Here is a 20887-nt window from a genome sequence, read left to right as displayed (position 1 = left end):
TTATCTGCTGTTAACATGGTCAGTGACAGTGTCCAAGAACGCATGCAGAAATGAAGCAACTACTACTAATAATTTTACCGGCTTGTTTATATAAAAGATGAAATAGAAAAAAATGTCTTCAAAGTGCCTGTTTTATCTGTCCAACAATTGAAACGTATTTAATTTATAATGATATAAACCAGAGGAAAAACAAAAAGTCCTCGAACAAATATGAAAACAATGTTTAAATGATGTACAATTTATCAGTTTTAAAAATTAAGATCTGAACTCTTTTGTGCATAAATGTGCAAATATATTGTCCACTTAATTTAAACTTTAAAGTAAAAGTTGCATCATTTTTTTTCTGTCAATTGATAATTAATTCACTGCTCATTTTGCCACCAGTGGCTAAAATGAACAAATGTTCCATCTTGTAATTTCATTGTCACACTAAATGGTCTGTCAATGCCAAACCTTTGCTTTGCATAATGTTTTCACTTTACAGCTGTGAACACAAATGCACACAGGAATTATTGACACTAATATAAAATAAGATATTCCTTTATATGTCCAACAGTGATGAAATGTGATGTTACAGCAGAAAGCAGATGGTGGTGCCGGCTGCCGTGGTCCTGCATGGCGCTTCCTGCTGCTATTATTACTATTATATATACTATCATTAGTTTTATAAATTATAAATAATATTGATCATATTTACCACCATAATTATTATAATTGTCATATTCTTTCACCTTAGCTGTGCTTGTTTCTACTATTCTACTATATTAACTGCCATAACATGTAAGTCATATTCAAATTTCCAAGATATTATAATTACTGTACTTTTCCCGTTGTTTGTATCTCTGTCTGTCTTTGTCTCTTTCTGTTCATCTGTCTGTCTCTTCTCTCTTTCTCTCTCCTTTTCTTTCTCCCAACCGGTCAAGACAGGGAAGGTTTTCGTTGCCACTGTGAACTCAATAGCAAATTGTTGGGTCTCTGTAAATCATAAATAAGTCATAGAGTGTGATCTTTACCTACTCTGTGAAATGCCCTGAGATAACTTTTGTTATGATTTGGCACCGTAAATAAAATTGAATGGAATTGAATAGATGCAAAATACAAAATATGATAATACACTATGTACACAGTAAAAAAGATCTAAAAAACAATTTAAAAAAAGGTAAAGTGGCAATAAAACACAGAAAGTGATATATAAACAGACTGGTTAACAGTGTTTGAGTGTATGAGTATACAATAACAAGTAATACACTACAGAAACACAAGGCCAAACATTGTGCAGCTGTTAATACTGACAGCACAGTGAAAATTACACTTATAGTACCACTTTAGTGATTTAGTCACCTGACTTAACAGTCTGTCGCCCTCAGACACTTCCTTGATGTCTCATTTGACTGATCATTTTAACTCAAAGCACCCTTTATATTAATTATTATAAGTCCGTCGAGAAGAACAACAATATCATTGAAAGTATTAACCTATAATTATGTGTAAGTATGTTTCCCTACATATGGATTCATACATAAAAAGGTATAAAAAAAACACTTCCTTCCTGTCATGATTTTTTTTCCCCAGGCGGCATGTTGATTTCCACCAATCAGAGCGTCCCTGGATGCCTGCTCAGCCAATGGGAGGCCAGGAAGTTATGACGTGTCAGTGGGTGTGACCCAGCAGGAGGAAGCGTCACCGAACAATATCACAAAGTTTGAAGGTAAGTTTGTAGCGACTTTAGCAGAGTTACTGTGCAGTGAAAGTAAAGTAGAACAAGTATGAAACCATGTCCGCCACCAAGTGTGTCTTTAAGCCGTGAAGTAAACACCGAAGCAGTTTGTTTGGCCGAAGTTTCACGGCAGTTACTCAGGTTCAACACGACCTGATGTGCCAGTGTCCGTTCAACTGTTATTAACGGACGGTTGTGTCTACGGTTGGTCGATTAACGCGACGCCTGTTAATACGTCATAATAAAGGATTCACACCTGTGGCAGGTAGTTAACCAACGAGCTAACTTCACCTACTCTAACCCAGAGATCTTCAACAGGGGGTCCGGGACCCCCAGGGAGGTCCTCAGAGTTACTGCAGGGGGTCCACCAAATTGTTTGTTCATTTTTCCAACGTTTTTTTTTTTTTAAATACGTCTGAAATTATGCATTAACATGAATGCAAAGATACATTTGTGAAAAAATAAATAAATACGATTCAACTAGGGATGCACGATAATATCGGTATCAGCTGACTTTAAAATTAAAGGTTGAATATGTAGAATCTTCATTAAAAGCTATTGAGGGATACAGAATGAAAGTATTGGTTTTCCATAAAAAATATATTCAGTCTGATCAATCATTGACATTTTTTTGGACGAGTTTGACTTTCTGTCACGTTCTGTTTTCATGGTACCAGTCAATAGTGTTGGACATTGCTGGTTGCCAAGGTTGTCTGTTGTTGGGTGCAGCTACTGTAGGCTGGCACTGGGTGAAATGGAGTTTGCCAATCCTGCAGCTGTGTTATTTGTCCCAGCAGCTGAGTGACCGGAGACGAGCAAAAATCAGAGTCAGTGTAGGCCAAGAATTCACTCAATGGACTGAGATAAAGTAGTGCAACGGCATTAAAACACACACCAAATGGCTACGTTTCTCCTTGATCGGTGAGCCAACTTTCATGTTTACGTAGCTGTAACGGCTAACACTAACTGTCAGTCAAACTCCTCTGCAATACTTGTTTTCATGGTGCGATTTGTCGGAGAGGATGGGTTCAACCTGGGTTCATCCTCTCTCAAACAGACTCTGGTCTCCTGTAGGCTACAGGTCTGACCAACCTGGCAACCCGACTGCTGGAATTATTTTCCGTTGTTGCGACTACAATCTTGAGACACTAGATGGCGGTGTTCTGCTCATTCTCTTTATTCAACCTTGACTTGAATTATCGGAACACAACGATATAAGAAACCTATAAATAAATAGACTGCTGCTTCCTTGATTTAGTCATTAATGCCCGACCGTGTGATGATTATGTGTGCAGCGGATGTGACATGTTTTAAGTGGGGATGTATCTTCTTTTGTTAAAAAGCAATTATCATAAATAAATACGGCATGATTTACATAACTTAAGATTAAATATTTTTCTTTTTTTGAACAAGGAATGACTATATCATAATTTTTAAGCTTTGTATTTTATGTCTGGATTTTACAGTGGGCCAACGCGATAAAAGTATGCGTAATAATATATTAATTCCACTACAGAAGAGACTTGATGATCACTGCGATTTCCGGGTCCAAACTGGTCCAGGCCTCGTATTTCTACAACGCCGCAGTGCAGTGTTCTCCGTTGTTTGAACAGATCTGAGTTTTTAGAAACAACGTAATTGTCATTTTACCTCTTTCTTACGGATGAAAAAAGATGTCTAACTGACATTAGAGGTGATCCTAACTGTTCACATGTTCGGCTGTTGTTGTCTGTCTTGTTTCAACAGAGCGTTTGGACACGGAAATCTTATTTTGAAAGGGTGCTACTTCAGACTTAAGAACCGGATAGGAAAGGTAGTCACAAAGGTAGCCGTGCACAGATACAATTGAGCTGAAGGGTTCAAAGTGCTCTCCAAATGTATGTTTAATATTAACATATGATGTATCAATACGTTACTAATGATCACTGTAATGTCTTAGTTGTAGACTTTAGGCCGTTCAGTTTACATCTGGAACTATAAAGCACTAAAGACAACACAAAACAGGCACAAACAAGCATCACCTCACATCATGACAAAAAGGTAGAATTACTCCTTTGTGGAAACACGCCTGTATGAGAATCCTATACTTATTTCACCTTAACGTCAGATGAGCTGTCCAGGGAACACTGGAGGTTGCCTTTTGGCAGCGACAGCTAAATGATATATTTTAAGCTGCTGATGATCACTTAATCCTCATACAGCTGTTGAACAAATCTCACAGTAGACTTCCAGAGGACCGGTGGATAGGATCGCACATAATTACATACTGGCTAAGTTGTGGAGATTCCTTTAGACCCGGTAGCCAAGCATACTGTGTATTAGTGAAATATGAGGAGATGCATTATAATCCAGCTCAGAGGATGCTCTTTCCACGCAGAGAGCTCTGCATCCCGTGCATGGAGACAACACCAAGAGGGAGCTAACAGGCTCCAGTGGTTCATTCAGAGTACAGGAGTTAGGGGCTGGACTGGGGGAGGGGAGGGCTGAGATTAAGCATGTTTTTATGTAATGAGGGTTTCAAAAGGAGGCTGGTGTAAAAAAAAAAAGTGGAGTGAAGCCACAACTACCAGGACCACTAGGACAGAAGTGTGTTTAACATTTTTCTGGCTGTCCAGTTATCTTCAGAGAGGTTATATGATGTATTTCCCTTTTCTCTGCCGTTGTATTCAATTTATAATCGCAGAGAACAACTAATCCTCACGTTTAAGAACTGAACCGGGGAATGTTTGGAAACTTTGCTTGATTGCACTCTAACGTATTGTCTGCCACTCAACCTGATTCCTCCAAAAACTCCACTCAAAGACCGATTGCTGTTAAATCGCATATTAAAATTGACTTCTCATTATTGTCCTACTGAAAACGAACTAAGCTCTCACACACAACAATAAAAATATTGAATGTAATCATGAATATTGTGAATCGCTACCTCCATAATCCTTTGGCAGTGCTGACCTTTGTAGGTTTTCAGTTTTATTCAGGTCTCATGATATCATCACATGAAATGGTTGTGGTGTTATAGCGCTTTCAAAAAGCCTTTAAAAAAAAAAATTCTATTGATTGATTTACCCCCAAACTATGTAACAGTCTTACAGATGTTCAGACATACACAGAGAGAGAATAGTTATTTTGTCAGTCTGGTTCCCTGACTGCTGGATTCACAAATTGAAAATAAAAAAAGAGACAGCTTCACATATTCACTTACACACGTGAAGGATAACGGAGATGTCCCTGGAGCAAATGGAGGATATTCAAGCTATTTCATTTCTCTTTTAAGGCAATCAGCCATGCTCCTGATGCTCTGCAGAATATGGTAACCTATTTTCCAATTAGGGTTTTTATTATTTCCTTCACAGGCAACAAGAAATGATCCTAAATGAATTTACATTTTTGTTTGCACAAAGGAATGGAAACCTCAGCCTAAACACCAGCGTTTGTTAAACAAATTAAAATGGCAAGGCAACCTTAAACTAAATATTGAAATACAAGTAAAAGATCCAGTGATCATACAGATATTTGTACACTACACATAAACATAAATGCAAAAAAAACACAAACCCTCTGTAAACCCACGTAAGTGTAACATACGTAACATACCTGGTGATCCCTTCACCTGGAAGGAAACTATTTTCTCTCCCAAATGGAAACTCTCCCTCTTGTTTTCTCCTTCATACATGAACACAGATGATGGGGAGAACTGCGGACACATGACATAAGTAACATTTTTAGCCCTAATCAGTGTTTTTATGATATTGGGAAGTGGAGATAAGATTCTTCCTTCAGGATATTTTACAGCAGCTCGACACAGAGACGCTTCTTTGGCTTCGGCTCATTACTCTACACTTTAAAGTGTCTCTGTAGACTCTTGTTGTCTTACAGACAGAGGATCCTTTGATGTTGTCTGCTCACCATTGAAACGGCATACTGTGTGTCTCAAATTGAGTTCAGAGGATGGCGGACAAGACTGTGGATCGTGGGCCGTGGACAGGATGTGCCGTCATGTTTCTGCAGTCGCTCTGTCCCGGTGTGGACCTGCTGTCTCTCTACAAAGACAGAGAACAGGGAAAGTTCATTGTTTTCAAGGTCATCAAGCTGACACTTATAGGTGAGCGCTCTAGTTAGTTATCCCTCGTATGCTAATTACGAAATTACAGATTTGTATTTCCTTTGATGTCACATGTATTAATCCGTAGTTTCCATGGTCAGATTCTGCAGGAGGTCTGGGTGGTTATGAGATACTTAAGGTCCATGATGCAGACCCTTTTCTGGGGGTGGAGGTGAAGTTCGAGGATGTGGCGGCATGTCAGCAGTTCCTTGAGAGCTACAGCTCCGGAGCGGTGCGTCAGTCCCTCTCTCAACACGCCGGCCGGCTTCTCGCTCTTCCCCAAGAGATCACAGTGGAGACTCAGCTCAAAGCCAGCACACACATCCTGGATCTCTATCTGGACAAGCTGGAGCTTTGCCTTCAGCACATCCACCTGTCACAGGTATGAAAAATGTCTGTGTTTGTCGGTTCTTTGACCATTTGAAATGACGCTCCAGTATTTTAAAATTTCAAGTAGTCTGTGCCAAATTGGGTTTATCAGATGCAAGTACCATTTCATGTCATGTAATTCATTCAGCCTGGCATTGTGTTCATGTCAGCTGGTTTCTTTATGTAATTTTGTTCTGTTTTGACCTAACCGATCACTAGCGAGCGTCATCTCTCGCTTGCCTCATTTTCAATGGACAGGAAAGCTGCTAAGGTGTCCCAATACACTAAAGATAGTACAGGGTACACGTACGGAATTTAATTTGAGTAATTTCCAGGTCTCGATGAGTCTGGAAAAAGGGAAAAGTGAATGGAAAAGTGTTTGTGTTGTTTCCAGACTATTATCTCACTTTCTAAAATAAAAAACATGAATAAATACAACTCAAAATACGGTTGCTAACGCAACACAGCTGACCTGTAGATGATGTGAAACTAATCAAGCTGCTGTAGAACGGTGTCGAAAATTTGAGTCTGGAAAAGTATGACATTTTGAAATGGAAAATGTGTAGGAACCCTGAAAGTAATTGGCACACAAAATTGGATTATTTTGTGCTGGTACAGACAAGGTCACTGATCATATACTAACAAACAGTTGATTTTGTTCCTCATTGTATTTTATTTAATTTGCACACACATGAGACTGCAAACAATCCAGATGAAGAAAAAACAGGAACTGTGTCAGGAAGCCACAGGTTTATACAATGGACCTGTGTCTTAAGGAGGAAAACAAACAATAAAAAAAGGAAAATGATTTGAAATAACAAAGCTAAGATAACATCATTTTGAAAGATACAGCAAAAGGTAAGTAAGTAAAAGTAAAGACAAGAAGCTCACATAATGAGCAGAGAAAGTAAACAATCCTATAAAAACCAATATATGGGAAAAAGAGAGAGACATATTTACAAGAAATATTTACATGAATTAAATGTGATGATTCTTTCCTTTAAAATGTATGAAAGGATAACAAGCTCCTGACAACAATTAGTGTGTATATAGACACAGAGTCAGGGCAGATGAATAAGCTCAGGTAGAGCACAACAGCGAAGGGAAGAGCAGTGGAACCGCACAGCGGCAGGATAGAGGTTCACTCACACATGAAAAGTAATTGTTGCTCTCAGAGGGCGCTTCCACCTAAATGTTTTATTCAATTTACGTGACCTTTGTCATTTTGTGTCAGCCGGAGCGTCTGCGCGATGAGGAGATTGATCACCTGGAGCAGCAGCTGCAGACTCAGGCTCTCGGCCCCGCCCCACAGTCGACCCCCGTCACACAGGAAGAGTCTCCAGTCCCCAGCAACTTCTTCAAGTTTCAGAATAAAGTGTTTGGTGAGTCGGCACAACCATTTCTACTTTTTAGTCTTGTGTAGCGCGTCCTTCACAGACTTGGCGCCAGATTTTTGTCCCTGAGACCTCACGATAGAGGTTTTAAAAAAAGCAGTTATTTCAAATAAAGAGACTTTTATTCTTTGTTTTTAGTTGCTTGGTGCCTTTTTATTATTAGATTCACCAGAAGCACGCAGTTCAGTGACAAACGGCGGAGAAACCATGCTGCCAATGTCATATTTATATTTAATATTTAACCATAAATTGATTTCCTGTCTTTAAGGCAACCATTTATTTCAGTTAATCCAACAATGTGTTTGAGGGAAGTTGACATAAAAAACGTACTTGTAATCTAATCCATGAGAGTGAGCATCAGCCGGCATTTATTTTTTACGACAATCTTTTCATCATCCACAACCGTACAGTCTCAGAGTTGTATTGTTTTGAAACCTCTTAAACGTCGGTGCGTTCATGTCCACGTTGGAAGCATCTGAGATTTTTTGGTCTGCAGTCCAAAAGTTTTTATGTGAGAAGCCAACAAATTCATGTTTCAACACGAATCCAACACTGACAGCCTATGCATTTAGTGCCGTTTGTCAGCTGCCTCTCTAATCCAATCTTTTATAAAATCATCCTCAGTCTATGGGAAGAGATTATTGCCAGCAGATAATGCATTTGGATCTCATTGATTTGAATTTGTCGACCTCATATTGAACTGTTAAATTAACATTAACTGATGAGGCACTTCAGTGTCTTGAAAGTTAATTAGATTTTTCTAATTTGGTTTGATTAAAGATTTGATTTCAGTTCATGTAAATGTAGATTCAGCCTCCTCAGACGCACTACTGCAGTTTGGCATCAGGGACTTCTGTTCCCGGAGTGCGTCCTCCTGCAGCAGCCCCGTCTGACCTGGTTTCAACTTGACTCTGAATAATGAAAATGATGATTTCATACGGGTAAACCAAATTTGAAGAAATAAAGCTAATTAATTAATCACAAATTGGTTTTGTTAAAGGGCAGGTCTAATATGTAGTACGGTATTATACTAAAACAGTATATGCACTAATACAAAAGTAATCCCTCTCATCATCGCTTATGACTCACGAGAAGTGTGTGGAGGAGTCTGTACCTGCAGAGACGCTGCTCTCCGCCTGGATTTTCTCTTTTCTTGTTGTATAGAGAGGGACAGGGACGTTTCTCTTGGTGTGGCTTTGCCCACGTCGGGGTTTAACCCTCGGCCAATAACAGCGCGCAGGGTGAGCAGCCCTCTGATTCCCACCCACCTCTTTGTGACGCCCCTCAGCGTCAGATACTGAAGCACAGGGCACAAGGAAGGGTGTCTGTTACCAACACACAAACAAACAGAGACAATAAAGCTCTGCACTTGCTCACAATCCAACAGCACCTTTTTATCAGGACTGTGGAGGTATGTGAGTGTTTATTTGTGCTTTTAAACGTTTTCCCTGTGCGTGAAACAATCAGAAAATACAGTTTATTCCTCTGATTTACTACTTTTCCTCACTGAACGGCACTCACTCTCTTCACTCAGACAGTTGCTCAAATGCTTGCAGGTCAAATGCATCTCCAGGTTTCATTATTCTCTTTGAATATCAGTCACTCGCTGGGTCACCAGTCTGTACAATGTAGCCGCTGGTCTATGAAAGCAACATGGTGTTTTTTTTCTTTTTTGCTTTAAATGTCAAGCTATGAAACAAACTCCCTCAGTGTCGTGAGTAAAGACTATTCTCCACTTCAGAGGGAGGCTGAAACGAAACAGTGCAGCTCTCGTTACCTTTTTCTCCTGGGATTTGTAAATTGATGTTGGTCCTTTTGATGGGACAAGGGGAAAATATGCACGCAGTGCTATTTATTATAATATCTGAACTGATTTTTAAATAGCAAAGACAGAAAGAGACGTTGGCCGTTCGCTCTTTATTAAAAATCCCTGATTGGTCATTCACACACATTTACTACCATAAAGCTGCGATTGTCAATATTTTTGTATCGACAATAGATTAAATGACGTTGGAAACCTACAGTGAATTATCTTCAGCTCCCCTCGGCTCCACGGAGCATTTCAGCATTTTCCAGCTGGTTTTATGACCTGCAACTTTACTGTTGTTCATTTTCACTGCTCTCTTCAGCGCCGTTTTCAGCAACAGTAGGCAGCTGTTTTCATCTTAAGACCTCTGATAAGTCCACTGTACACCACCTGTTTAGCAGACACACACAGTTAGCCACTAGCTGCTGAACACTGTGGAGCTAAAAGAGATTGAATTTATCTGGATACAAACATGATTCAAAATGAATGCTAAATTTTAAAAACCTTTAAATGTGATAAAGTGTAAATATATAACCGCTCTCCCCAAATGGCCTAAAAACAATGAATGAGTCAAAGAAAGCTCCTTCTGACAACAGGAGGATTAATGCATATGAATCCTGCAGATGTTCTGGAAGGTCAGAGTGCACGTCTATAAGTTACTCTTGGCAATGTTTACTGTCTGCACATTCATATGCTCATAAACAAATGTTTATGTAATCACAATTAAGTACAGTTTTCATTAATGTATTTTCCTCCATCCTTTACCCTTTGGCCCCATCAGAGGACCGAATGCTGACGGCGGCAGATGTTCAGAGCTTTTCTAACGGAGTGGGCCGTCATTGGAAGCACGTAGGGAGGGCCCTGGGGAAGAGCTGCCGGGCTCTGAAGGGTCCGGCCATAGACAACCTGGCCTATGAGTACGAGAGAGAAGGGCTGTATGAGCAAGCCTATCAGCTGCTCAGCCGCTTCATCCAGGCAGAGGGGAGAGCGGCCAAGCTGAGCCGGCTGGTCAAAGCACTGGAGGACTGCAAACTCACCAGCCTGGCTGAAAATATTCTGGACATTCAGCCACGAGAGTAACTCTGTGTGCTTTTGTTCTGCGTGAGTGAAAACTGAGGGGTGGCAGGTCCTCTCTGCATGAGGAGCGTCCTGTCTGCTTTTACTGTGTGTGTGTGTGTGTGTGTGTGTGTGTGTGTGTGTGTGTGTGTGTGTGTGTGTGTGTGTGTGTGTGTGTGTGTGTGTGTGTGTGTGTGTGTGTGTGTGTGTGTGTGTGTGTGTGTGTGTGTGTGTGTGTGTGTGTGTGTGTGTGTGTGTGTGTGTGTGTGTGTGTGTGTGTGCGCGACTTGATTCACATCTTGATTTGCTTTTCAATTATTAGTATCATGGTTTTTCCTTTATGATCTGTCATCACTGTTCAAAAGATTACTGTCTTGAGTTTAATGCACTGTTTGAACCTTTTATTTCTGCTTTAAAGGTCAATTTACAGATGAAACCTTCAGCTGAAAGATACGATTTGTTCTTTTCTACAAAAATATGTGCATACAAATTAAATGGTTGTAAAAAAAAATCGTGTTTGTCATGTTTGTGTTTTATGCATTAGTTTAATTAAATCTGAAAACATAATTTTGTCAAATTCCCTCAGGTATAATTTAGTGTTAATCCTCCCTCCCTACCATCACTCCCTGTCTCTCTCTCACACACACACACACACACTCACATGCTCATATAATTAAACTGTGCTGATTACTGATGTCGCTGAATATGTGTATGTGCCTGCATGTGTCACGTTGTTGGAGCTTCAGGGCAGAGAGGTGGAGGTTTCAGCTGAGGTGTGTACGTGCGTGTGTGTGTGTGTGTGTGTGTGTTGGAGGTTTTATCTCAGCTCGGCTGTCAAAAAGGAAATTCACTGATGGATGGAGTCTCTTCAGGTTGACCTCCTCTGCTGGTTTCCATTCAGGGTCCACTGTAAAAGCCCAACCCCCCTTTTTACTCCACTTGACCATCCATCCAGATGTGATGTGTGGATTAGAAGCTTTTATCACACACACACACACACACACACTAGTGCTGCAACCCCCAGCATCGACACACACAGATTCATAAGTTATGATAAACACATACCGCTCTCTTCACGTCTGCTGTAACCAGGAGGTTGTGTGCTCAATAATACTTCTGTGTGCGTTTGTGACATTAGGAATACACTTACACAAAAGTTGCACGGTTTGTGTTTTTAAAGCTGATGCTGAGATTTAAGAGTCAATATCATTTCATCTTTTAAAACACCTGACAGTGAAGAAAAGGCGCGGAGGAAACAACATTTAGACTTTAATGAAGGACAATTAAATCCACACAAAAACAACTAAATATGTTTTTTTATTTTATTCATAGTGTGGATGGTAGCTAGTACATATTTTTTTAGGTGTGTTGGTTATTGCTGATTAGTATTTTCCATTTCCTGCTATTTTATACTTCTACTATACTTTTTTTACATGCAAAAATATGACAAAATATGAATTATGAAAATAATTAGTACAGATTGAATTACCCAGCAATATTATATACTTATATAACATTAATTAAAACATTATGATGTGTTTTAGACGTTAATGTATCAGTAATAACATAATTTATTAGGCTATGTAGGCTGATAATAATAGGCTACTTAGCTGCGTTGTGTTTTACTTTTGATACACATTTTGCTGATAATACTTGTATATACTATACTATATAATACTTTTGTAACGGGGTGTTTGTAGCAATGACTGCATGTAAAAATTAACAGAACATTTGTAGTGTTAGTCTAGTGAAGGCCTATGTTTTAACCTACTGGAGTATTTCCATTTATTCTACTTCATCCCACTACTCCACTACATTCATTTAACTGTGATTACTCTGCAGATCCCAGTGTTAAATACATGACCATTGCTAGGTTAATATACCTCTTTTGATAGGTAAGTAGGCTGCATTGACTGCTAAAACTAACATTTTGAATGCAGTACCTTTACTTTTAATGGCGTACTACGCTGTGGCATTGCTCCTGAAAGCCTCCTCCACTGGTTTTCACTTTATTGAAAAGCTACTCTTCCATAATTGATTATCAGACTCTATTTTTATGTAGGCTACTTAAAAAAAGCCGTTTCCCTTGTGCTCCCCGCACGCGCCCCGCCTGTTAGTGTTGTTAAATGTCAGAGCAGAATATCAGTGTTTTTATTTCTGCAGCAGCACAATAACACCAGGAGACAAGAGGGACGCAGTTGCCATTTAGACGGCGCTTTCATTTGAATAATCTTTTTTTTTTTTTTTTTTTTTTATAGGACGTGATTAAAGCTCGGCTGCTCTGACGTAAGCGAGAGGTGAGTCTCGCGCAGCCAGCTCTGCTTCCTTCCTCTTCCTCTCGCGCCCCTTCTGCCTTCGTGAAGAGATACGGTGAAATCGCTCGCGCTCGCTGTCATCCTCATCACCAGCGCCGCCCTGTAGAGAGAGAGAGAGAGAGAGAGAGAGAGAGAGAGAGAGAGAGAGAGCGAGAGAGCTGTAGCCCCCCTCCCCACCTAACAACAACCCCAGCCCCGCAGGCTCGAGCACAACGACCCCACCCCCCAACCCCCTCTGAGAGAGGAGACGGAGCGAGAGAAGCGCAGCGGAGTCACGGAGAAAAACACCGTTTCGGGATCCCGGCTCCGTTTTATGCCCTCAATCCTCCGGGCCTAATGCTGTAGCAGACCGCGCGGGAGGAGAGCTCGAGTGAGAGACATCGCAGTGATTGAGAGTCGGTGAGGGACAGGGCGGACCGGAGAGACGACGGGATTGCTCATTCGCCTGGAAACATGGGATGTACACTGAGCGCCGAGGAGCGCGCTGCTCTGGACCGGAGCAAGGCCATCGAGAAAAACCTGAAGGAGGACGGGGTGGTCGCCGCCAAGGACGTCAAGCTGCTTCTGCTCGGTAAGAGGAGAGCCCTTCCCCGGCCGCGGGAGGCTGGCGCGCCCCCGCTCGGGTTTGGCTGTGGTGGGACTGCATGGGGCGGAGGTGCTCTCCGTGGTACTGATTTCACTGCCGGCTCACTCTGCCCTCCGTCTTTTTTCTTTTTTTTTGTGTGTGTGTGTGTGTTACAGGCGGCGGAGAGTCCGGTAAAAGCACCATCGTCAAACAGATGAAGTAAGTGTCTCTTTTTGTGCTTGTTCCCACCCTCTCCGACCGAGCCGGAGAAAAAGGCCCCAGATTGCGCCTCCCATATATCTGTGCTAAGGCAGGTTGAGCCGCCATGTTTCGAGAGGCCGTTAGCCCCCGGAGGAGTGCCGGGCACTCGAGCACCTCCTGCAGACCGACGGCGAGGCTGCGGAGGCCGCCCCGGTGCGTCCCAGGGTGCTGTTCACTCCCTGGGTGCTGAAATGTAGTTAACGAGGTTTTTTTACTCGACTACAGGGAGTGTGCGACTGGGGGATACGTGGTTGTTGTTCCTCTGTGTGTGTGTGTGCGCGCGTGCGTGTGTGTGTGCGCGCGTGCATGGATGTGTGTTTGTGTGTGTGTGTGTGAATTACATTGAGGTCACTACAGCTCCATTAGTGAATACCTCTGCTTTTAATCTTAATGGCTTTAAGTGCCCGATATCGCCGGGAGTACTTTGCCTATAAAGCGGATTTACGCAGAAATATGGCTTCTAAAACCGCATCTAAACCTTCCCCCTGTCTAAGCTAAATCACTCTTTGATGTTTTAAATCACTGTTGTTGTTTTCTCTAAACCTCTTAGTTAAGTTTCTAGATGTTTCAGTGCGGAAATAAAAGCGGTGCATTGTATATTTTGTCTTGTGAAACATCTCTCCCAGTGTCTGTGAGTGGAGCTCCTCTCCGTCCTGCTCACCGCATCCCGGCCTGCACTGCACTGGCTGCGCCCTCCCTTCCTCCCTTCCTCCCCCCCTCCCTCCTTCCTTCCCTTCCTTTCCTCCATGCCTGCTTCCTCCTCTTCCCTTCACCTCATTACCCTCCCCGTGGTCTCTGGTCGTCCATAACTCACTGCTATGCCCCAGAACAGCCCAAATAGTGTTTACAAACACTTTTTCCAGGGCTTGTTTTATGCTAAGCACGCAGCAGATGGATGGGTTTTACTACACAGTGTGGGCCATAAAGTTTGTAGGTATAAGAGGGTAAGTTTAGCATGCTCCGCTGTGAAATGCCCACTCATCGTCAACACATGCTGTGCAGGTTAGTATAAAGGTTGACAGAGAGTCTATTTTAAAAACCATTACATCCACAGTGGGATGGATTTGGTGTTTGGATCATCTGAATGAAACAAGAAGCACCTTCACTGAGGGCGATGTAGCACTGCGGAGATGTCAGTGGTGTCTATCTTTACACTTGACACTGGGATCCATCAGTTCAGTTTGCGTTAACCGCACAGAACTGTATACAGAGCTGAAACAATTACTCCACTACATTAAAAATGAAGCTGCTATTTTAACTGATAAACTCTCAGTCAGTTATTCCTATAAAGCAAATAACAGCAAAAAAACACGTCTGACTTATTAAATCTATATAATTACTGATTTTCTGACTTTATGATATTAAGTTGAACATATTATATATAACATGACAGATTTGAAGGCGTCACCTTGGGCTCTGGGAAATTGTGATGAGCCTTTTAGCTAAATTATTTATAGACCAGAGAAATAATCAATGAATCCAGAAAATTATCTGCATGTTAATCGATAAGGAATATTATAGGTAGATGCAGCATTATTAAACTTCTGTCTCTGGCGTTTGAAGCCCACAAACATTTTGAATAAACTAGATCACGGCGCACCTCATACCTAAATTATAGTCACAATTGTTTCAGGGCTGAAACAATTAAGTTGATTAATCGATTACTTTAGTGACAGAAGAATTAATCTGCAACTATTTTTATGATTCTTTTTTAAGCAAAGATCCCAAACATTCGCTGGTTCTTAAATGTGAGGATTTGATGATTTTCTTTGTTTTAAATAAAAGTACATTGACTCTTTTTGGACTGTTGGTCGGACAAAATGAGACATTTGAAGACGTCACATTGGAAAACATAAATGTGCGTTTTTCCACAGTTTTCTGATATTTCATGGACAAAGCAATTAATCGGCACATGAAGTCATAATAAAAAATTAATCGTTAGTTGCAGCCCTAAATGATTTAATGGGTGAAACCGCAGCTCTGCTTCTTTCCCCTGCAGGATAATGTTTTGTTTCATTAAACTGTTATTTCTTATTATTTTAGAGGAGGTGGCCTCTGCCGTAAAACATCTTTTCATAATGAGCACTGATGAAGTAAACTCATCCCTTATTTATTTTCCTCTTTAAGCATCAATCGCTGAACACAGTGGGAGGTGTAGAGACGTTTAAATGTGTCAGGAAGTTACGTCTGATGGATGAGGTCAGGGTGAGAGTGTGCCGATGGATAATTTAATGTTGACCAGATTATAGGGAGTTTAACTGTGTCGTACTAAACGTACCGGCACAGTTCTGTGTGCTGTGATTGATAAGTGCTCTGACTGATTCCACTCCATCGCCCCTCATAAATTATTAATGGCTTAAATATCACATTACTGTCCAATTACAGATCACAGACTGAGAATGGGATCAATGCCCATCCCAGTATACAGTGACACACTTAAAGATGCATTTTAGGTCCAGATGGTAGGAAGAAAGGAGAGAGATATGAGATATATGTGTTGTGTTTGATGCCAAGAATCACCTGGCGCACACACACACACACACACACACACACACGCACACACACACACACACACACACACACACCCACACACACACACACACAGAAAAAGCTCTGCCAGAAGACGTTAAGAAGACAATTATTTAGCTCTGCAGGGACATATGGATGTGTGTGACTTATTGTCTCTAGTCCATGCTTGTGTCTTTGTGCTTATATCTGTGTGCGTCTGCAGGATTATCCATGAAGATGGCTTTTCTGGGGATGATGTGAAGCAGTATAAGCCTGTGGTCTACAGCAACACCATCCAGAGCTTGGCGGCCATCCTCCGAGCCATGGACTCACTGGGCATCGAGTTTGGAGACAAGGATAGAAAAGTTAGTCTCACATTTACCCTTTCAGCTGAAATGTTCACCTGCAGACAGGTGTCTTTGTTTATATTTAAGGGTGGAAATGTGCTGCAGCCAAAGACTTGAGAGTGATCAGAGGATTGTTTTTTTCACTTAAATCACAATATCTGACGTCTTAGCTGATGTCCCCGGTAGGCAGTTTGGTAATTATTAACACGAGGGAACTGTTTTGGTTCTGTTTTTTTTAGCAAATTAGTTACCGAATATTTTAGATCCAAGATGAAACCAACAGAAGGGTGGATCTCAGAAAAACAGTCGTAATTACGAATCTGCTACTTCAGCACCACGGACAGCATCATGGACTCATCCATACACAGTTATGCTGCTGATATTTCAGAGCCGTGGCTGGAGCCGTAGATTCAAAGTCTAACAAACCTCAGTCACATAAAGGATCAATGAGTGAGGCAGACTACCCTCACATATTCAACCCCTGGGCGCTCTCTCTGCCACTATGGGATGGAGGGGGGTGGCATTTTAGTCATGTAGGTACGGGGGTGACATTCTCCCTCGTCTCCCTTGCAATCGCCTACTGGATGTCCCTTACATGCTCAGTTGCCAAACTGGAACTGTCCTTTTAAGAAATCAAAAATCTTACAAACATTTGACCACTCTGACTTTATAACAGGTGCTCGATAATAAAGCCACACATATAATTGTATTCCTCTCTGATCTAAGGCGGATGCTAAACTGGTTTGCGATGTGGTCAGTCGCATGGAGGACACAGAGCCGTACTCTGCAGAGCTCCTTACTGCTATGAAGCGCGTATGGTCCGATGCTGGGACTCAGGAGTGCTTCAGCCGCGCCCGGGAATACCAACTCAACGACTCTGCTCAATAGTGAGTGAAGCTATTGGACTATAAAAACACACATTTGCAAAAAAAAACCCACCAGTCATATCATTTATCTTTGATTCCTCTTGACGTTTGTCCCTGTCGCCATCAGCTACCTGGACAGTCTAGACCGGATTGGGGCAGCAGACTACCAGCCCACAGAGCAGGATATCCTGAGAACCCGAGTGAAGACTACCGGCATCGTCGAAACCCACTTCACCTTCAAAAACCTCCATTTCAGGTAGCGTACATGACGACTTGGCCTTTGTTGTTGGCATTTTGTGTGAGATTAGTTTCATGGATTACTGTTTTGCATCCGGTTTGATTTCTTGCACTTTCTTCCAGGCTGTTTGACGTGGGGGGTCAGAGGTCAGAGAGGAAGAAGTGGATCCACTGCTTTGAAGATGTGACGGCCATTATCTTCTGTGTTGCTCTGAGCGGATACGACCAGGTGCTCCATGAAGATGAAACAACTGTAAGTGTGACTTTGTTAATTCAGCCTTATTCGCTCTGCTGCACAGTTCACGGCGGTGATGTGGAAGGCGTCCTGGTTAAGATACTGAGACTGCAACATCACCAGTTCGTTTCTGCACATTTATAAAGACAAAATGTCAAAAAATATATCTTAAAGGTCAATAGTTACAGATCAAAAAAGCCAGTACTCTTTTTGCGTCTTTATTAACTTCTCAATTTTTATAAAAATAGTTCAAAGAATTGATGTCAGTATTTCTCTCTGCACTCAAGTGAAACGTAGCTAAAGAGTGTAAGCTCTTATTTTTACATCTCAATTTGTCTCAGAGGGCTTCACAATCTGTAAAACAAACTGTCCTTAGACCTTTTGTTTTCAATAAAGATAATGAGAGAGAGAAGCCCCACTAAGATCAGCAGACAGTGAGACAGCAAAACTGCCTCCACTACTTCTATCGAACTGTAAAATCATTTATGTATTAAGATATTTTCAAATTGATTCTTTGTTTTTTACTTCTTCTCTGGTCAGCCAGGTGCCTGTGGTGTCTAAACAGGGAAAATATTAAAGGTCCCATATTTTAAAAAGTGAGATTTCCATGTTTTCTTTATAATAAAGCAGGTGGAGGTGCTCTATAAATACTGCGAATGTATCAAAACGTTCAATCCACAGAGAAATGCACACAGCCCGTGTTCAGAAACTGTGACTATAAACGAGCCGTCAGGACTTCTGTACAGTTGTGATGTCACAACAATACTATGTATATTGGTAGAAAGTGCTGCTACAGCGCTGTTACAATGCAAATGCAGACCTGAAAACACTGACCAATCAGAGAAGACTGGTCTTTCAGGAGGGGGTTTAAAGAGACACGCGCTAAAACGGAGCGTTTCAGACAGAGGGTGAATACAGGTATAATCAGAGAGACAGTATGAGAAAAATAATTCGCTTTTTTAAAACATTAAAGCATGTAAACAAGTTCTAGAAGTATGAAAATTAACAAAATATAGTACCTTTAATATTTAAATTATGTTTTTGTTCTGTTCCTTGTTGAAATTCAATAAAAAAAACCTTAAATGTATAAAATATCAGTCAGAATCAGAATTAGTTTGGTATTCATCAGTTACACATACACAAGAAATCAGCTGAAATGTTATTTTTGTTACACCAAACACATATTTATCCTTCCTGCAGAACCGCATGCATGAGTCGCTCATGCTCTTTGACTCCATCTGTAACAACAAGTTCTTCATCGACACCTCCATCATCCTCTTCCTCAACAAGAAGGATCTGTTTGGTGAGAAGATCAAGAAGTCACCGCTGACGATCTGTTTTCCAGAATACACAGGTGAGTCTCACCTTCGCGCAGAGCTGCTTCACGAACTCAGAGGTGAATGTCGGTCCTTCATGCTTTCTGCTCTTCTCTCTCTTGTTTCCTCCTTCTGTCTCCAGGTGCTAATACTTACGACGATGCTACTGCATATATTCAGGTTCAGTTTGAGAGTAAGAACCGCTCTCCCAATAAGGAGATCTACTGTCACCTGACCTGTGCCACAGACACAGGAAACATCCAGGTAGTGTTTGATGCCGTCACTGACATCATTATTGCAAACAACCTTAGAGGGTGTGGCTTATACTGAGGCCTGGCCAAGCACAGAGGTTGTCATGGAGAGTATGAGGTGTTAATAATGATAATTTTGATGATACTTAAACACATTAATATGTAATTCTACACGTCCAAATGGGCCCAAAGAGCTGCCGTCCGACACCACACTGGATTATTGCCATGATTTGTTCCCTTCCTCTCATTTTGATTTCAGTACACAACCCGTTTTGTCTTATAAAAATGTGTTTTATGAGCTGAATGTTTCATGTTTCGTTGATGACCGTCAACAGCTGGGAAGGTTCAGAAGGGGCAGCACCGGGGGTCGTATTCAGCTGGAGCCTCGTTTTACAAACAAGAAATGCAACGCGAGGAGTGTGAAATGTAATTTTTAACCACAGCGCAGACTATTGTCCCATTCTTTATGTGACGTTTTTAATGTGCAAGTCTCTCGAGGCATTTATATCTGTACTGAATATAGCCTGCTGTGCTCCGTTTGAAGAGCTGCTGTGTGTGTGTGTGTGTGTGTGTGCGTGCGTGCGAGTGCCTGTGTGTGTGTGTGTGTGAAGGTGGAGATGATGTTGTTGGGGATGTGCTGTACTCGTGGCTGAGGGTCATGTTTGGGTAGAGAGGCTATTTTAACTATCAGAAGGGACAAAGCTCCCCTCTCCTTCAGACCCACACATGACTGAGTCGCCTGCAGGTCTTTTCCACTCTCTGTTTTCTCTTTTACTTTAACACATAGTGAGAGGATTCTTCTGTTCAGAGCGGCTGCCGTTTCCATCGGCCTCCTGTAGCGTGAGGAAAGGCCTATCAGCCAGTGATAGCTTAAAAAAAAACTGAAAAAAAACCCCACCAACCATCGCAGGAGGACAGATTAGGATAAAAAAATCACAGTTCATGTTCATACTATCGAGTGATATTATTTAAGTAACAGATTATTATCATCAAATGATTTATTTATTTAAGCCTCATGCCCTACATGCCTCCTCCTACCTCCTGAAATCCCGTGCCACATATTTATTTTCTGACATGAAAACTAGGGTACACCGACACCTGTCTACGGTTCAGAGGGTAGAAAGCAATGACATCTTGTTCTCTGTGTGGTGCTTTACCCTTCGATGTGAATCTGTGTAGAAGTAGAAGACTGCACGAGAACAATATCATTTGAGGCGGCCTCTGTCTGGGGAGACGTGGGCGTTTCCAACCCTCTCTCCCCAGATCAGTAAACAGGGAACCATTATCTCCCCGTCTGTCACGTTTCTCTTTCCACAGAGGGAAAGTACAGCTCTCCTTTTTCACCTGTGCACCCAGAAACTCATCTCCCCATCCCCGTATACTCTTTATCTATCACATATCAGCCCCCATATCCTATCTCCATTTTCACCTTAAAAAGCACCGTACTGTATATATATATTATGATTATACCAGATTTTTTTTTTACTGTGAATGTTTTTGTGCTGCACCCCATCCTATTTGGTAGTTTATTGGTTGCTCTC

The 20887-nt window shown here is 41.5% G+C and overlaps 2 protein-coding genes across 4 annotated transcripts; both read left to right on the top strand.

Annotated features, from left to right (window-relative positions):
• Positions 1-1669: 1669 nt before the first annotated feature.
• tradd (tnfrsf1a-associated via death domain) lies at positions 1670-10620 on the top strand. Of its 2 annotated transcripts, none has more exons than XM_083940519.1 (5): positions 1670-1708; positions 5663-5819; positions 5921-6201; positions 7423-7570; positions 10171-10620. In XM_083940519.1, the coding sequence occupies exons 2-5, from the start codon at positions 5666-5668 to the stop codon at positions 10467-10469; spliced, it is 882 nt and encodes a 293-aa protein (XP_083796645.1). In that variant the 5' UTR covers positions 1670-1708; positions 5663-5665; the 3' UTR covers positions 10470-10620. The 2 variants fall into 2 exon arrangements, with proteins under 2 accessions (XP_083796645.1, XP_083796644.1); XM_083940518.1 differs by having other exon boundaries at positions 5658-5819.
• Positions 10621-13027: 2407 nt separating this feature from the next.
• gnao1b (guanine nucleotide binding protein (G protein), alpha activating activity polypeptide O, b) lies at positions 13028-20845 on the top strand. 2 transcript variants are annotated; one of them, XM_083918142.1, is made up of 9 exons: positions 13028-13331; positions 13502-13544; positions 16318-16459; positions 17168-17328; positions 17435-17563; positions 17668-17797; positions 18980-19133; positions 19238-19359; positions 19682-20845. In XM_083918142.1, the coding sequence occupies exons 1-9, from the start codon at positions 13214-13216 to the stop codon at positions 19781-19783; spliced, it is 1101 nt and encodes a 366-aa protein (XP_083774268.1). In that variant the 5' UTR covers positions 13028-13213; the 3' UTR covers positions 19784-20845. The 2 variants fall into 2 exon arrangements, with proteins under 2 accessions (XP_083774268.1, XP_083774269.1); XM_083918143.1 differs by having other exon boundaries at positions 19238-19777.
• Positions 20846-20887: the final 42 nt, after the last annotated feature.

The sequence above is a fragment of the Echiichthys vipera genome (assembly GCF_963691815.1).
Source record: "Echiichthys vipera genome assembly, chromosome: 1".
Classification (NCBI taxonomy): domain Eukaryota; kingdom Metazoa; phylum Chordata; class Actinopteri; order Perciformes; family Trachinidae; genus Echiichthys; species Echiichthys vipera.
This window is presented reverse-complemented; position numbering and strand designations above follow the sequence as displayed.

What these genes read in the sequence shown, in the direction of transcription:
- tradd (XM_083940519.1), top strand. Translation starts at nt 5,666, where the DNA reads ATGGCGGACAAGACTGTGGATCGTGGGCCGTGGACAGGATGTGCCGTC. An exon ending in CATCAAGCTGACACTTATAG is followed by an intron (nt 5,820 to 5,920) that starts GTGAGCGCTCTA and finishes TTCCATGGTCAG; the next exon opens with ATTCTGCAGGAGGTCTGGGT. An exon ending in AGCACATCCACCTGTCACAG is followed by an intron (nt 6,202 to 7,422) that starts GTATGAAAAATG and finishes ATTTTGTGTCAG; the next exon opens with CCGGAGCGTCTGCGCGATGA.
- gnao1b (XM_083918142.1), top strand. Translation starts at nt 13,214, where the DNA reads ATGGGATGTACACTGAGCGCCGAGGAGCGCGCTGCTCTGGACCGGAGC. An exon ending in TTCAAAAACCTCCATTTCAG is followed by an intron (nt 17,564 to 17,667) that starts GTAGCGTACATG and finishes ACTTTCTTCCAG; the next exon opens with GCTGTTTGACGTGGGGGGTC. An exon ending in TCCATGAAGATGAAACAACT is followed by an intron (nt 17,798 to 18,979) that starts GTAAGTGTGACT and finishes TCCTTCCTGCAG; the next exon opens with AACCGCATGCATGAGTCGCT.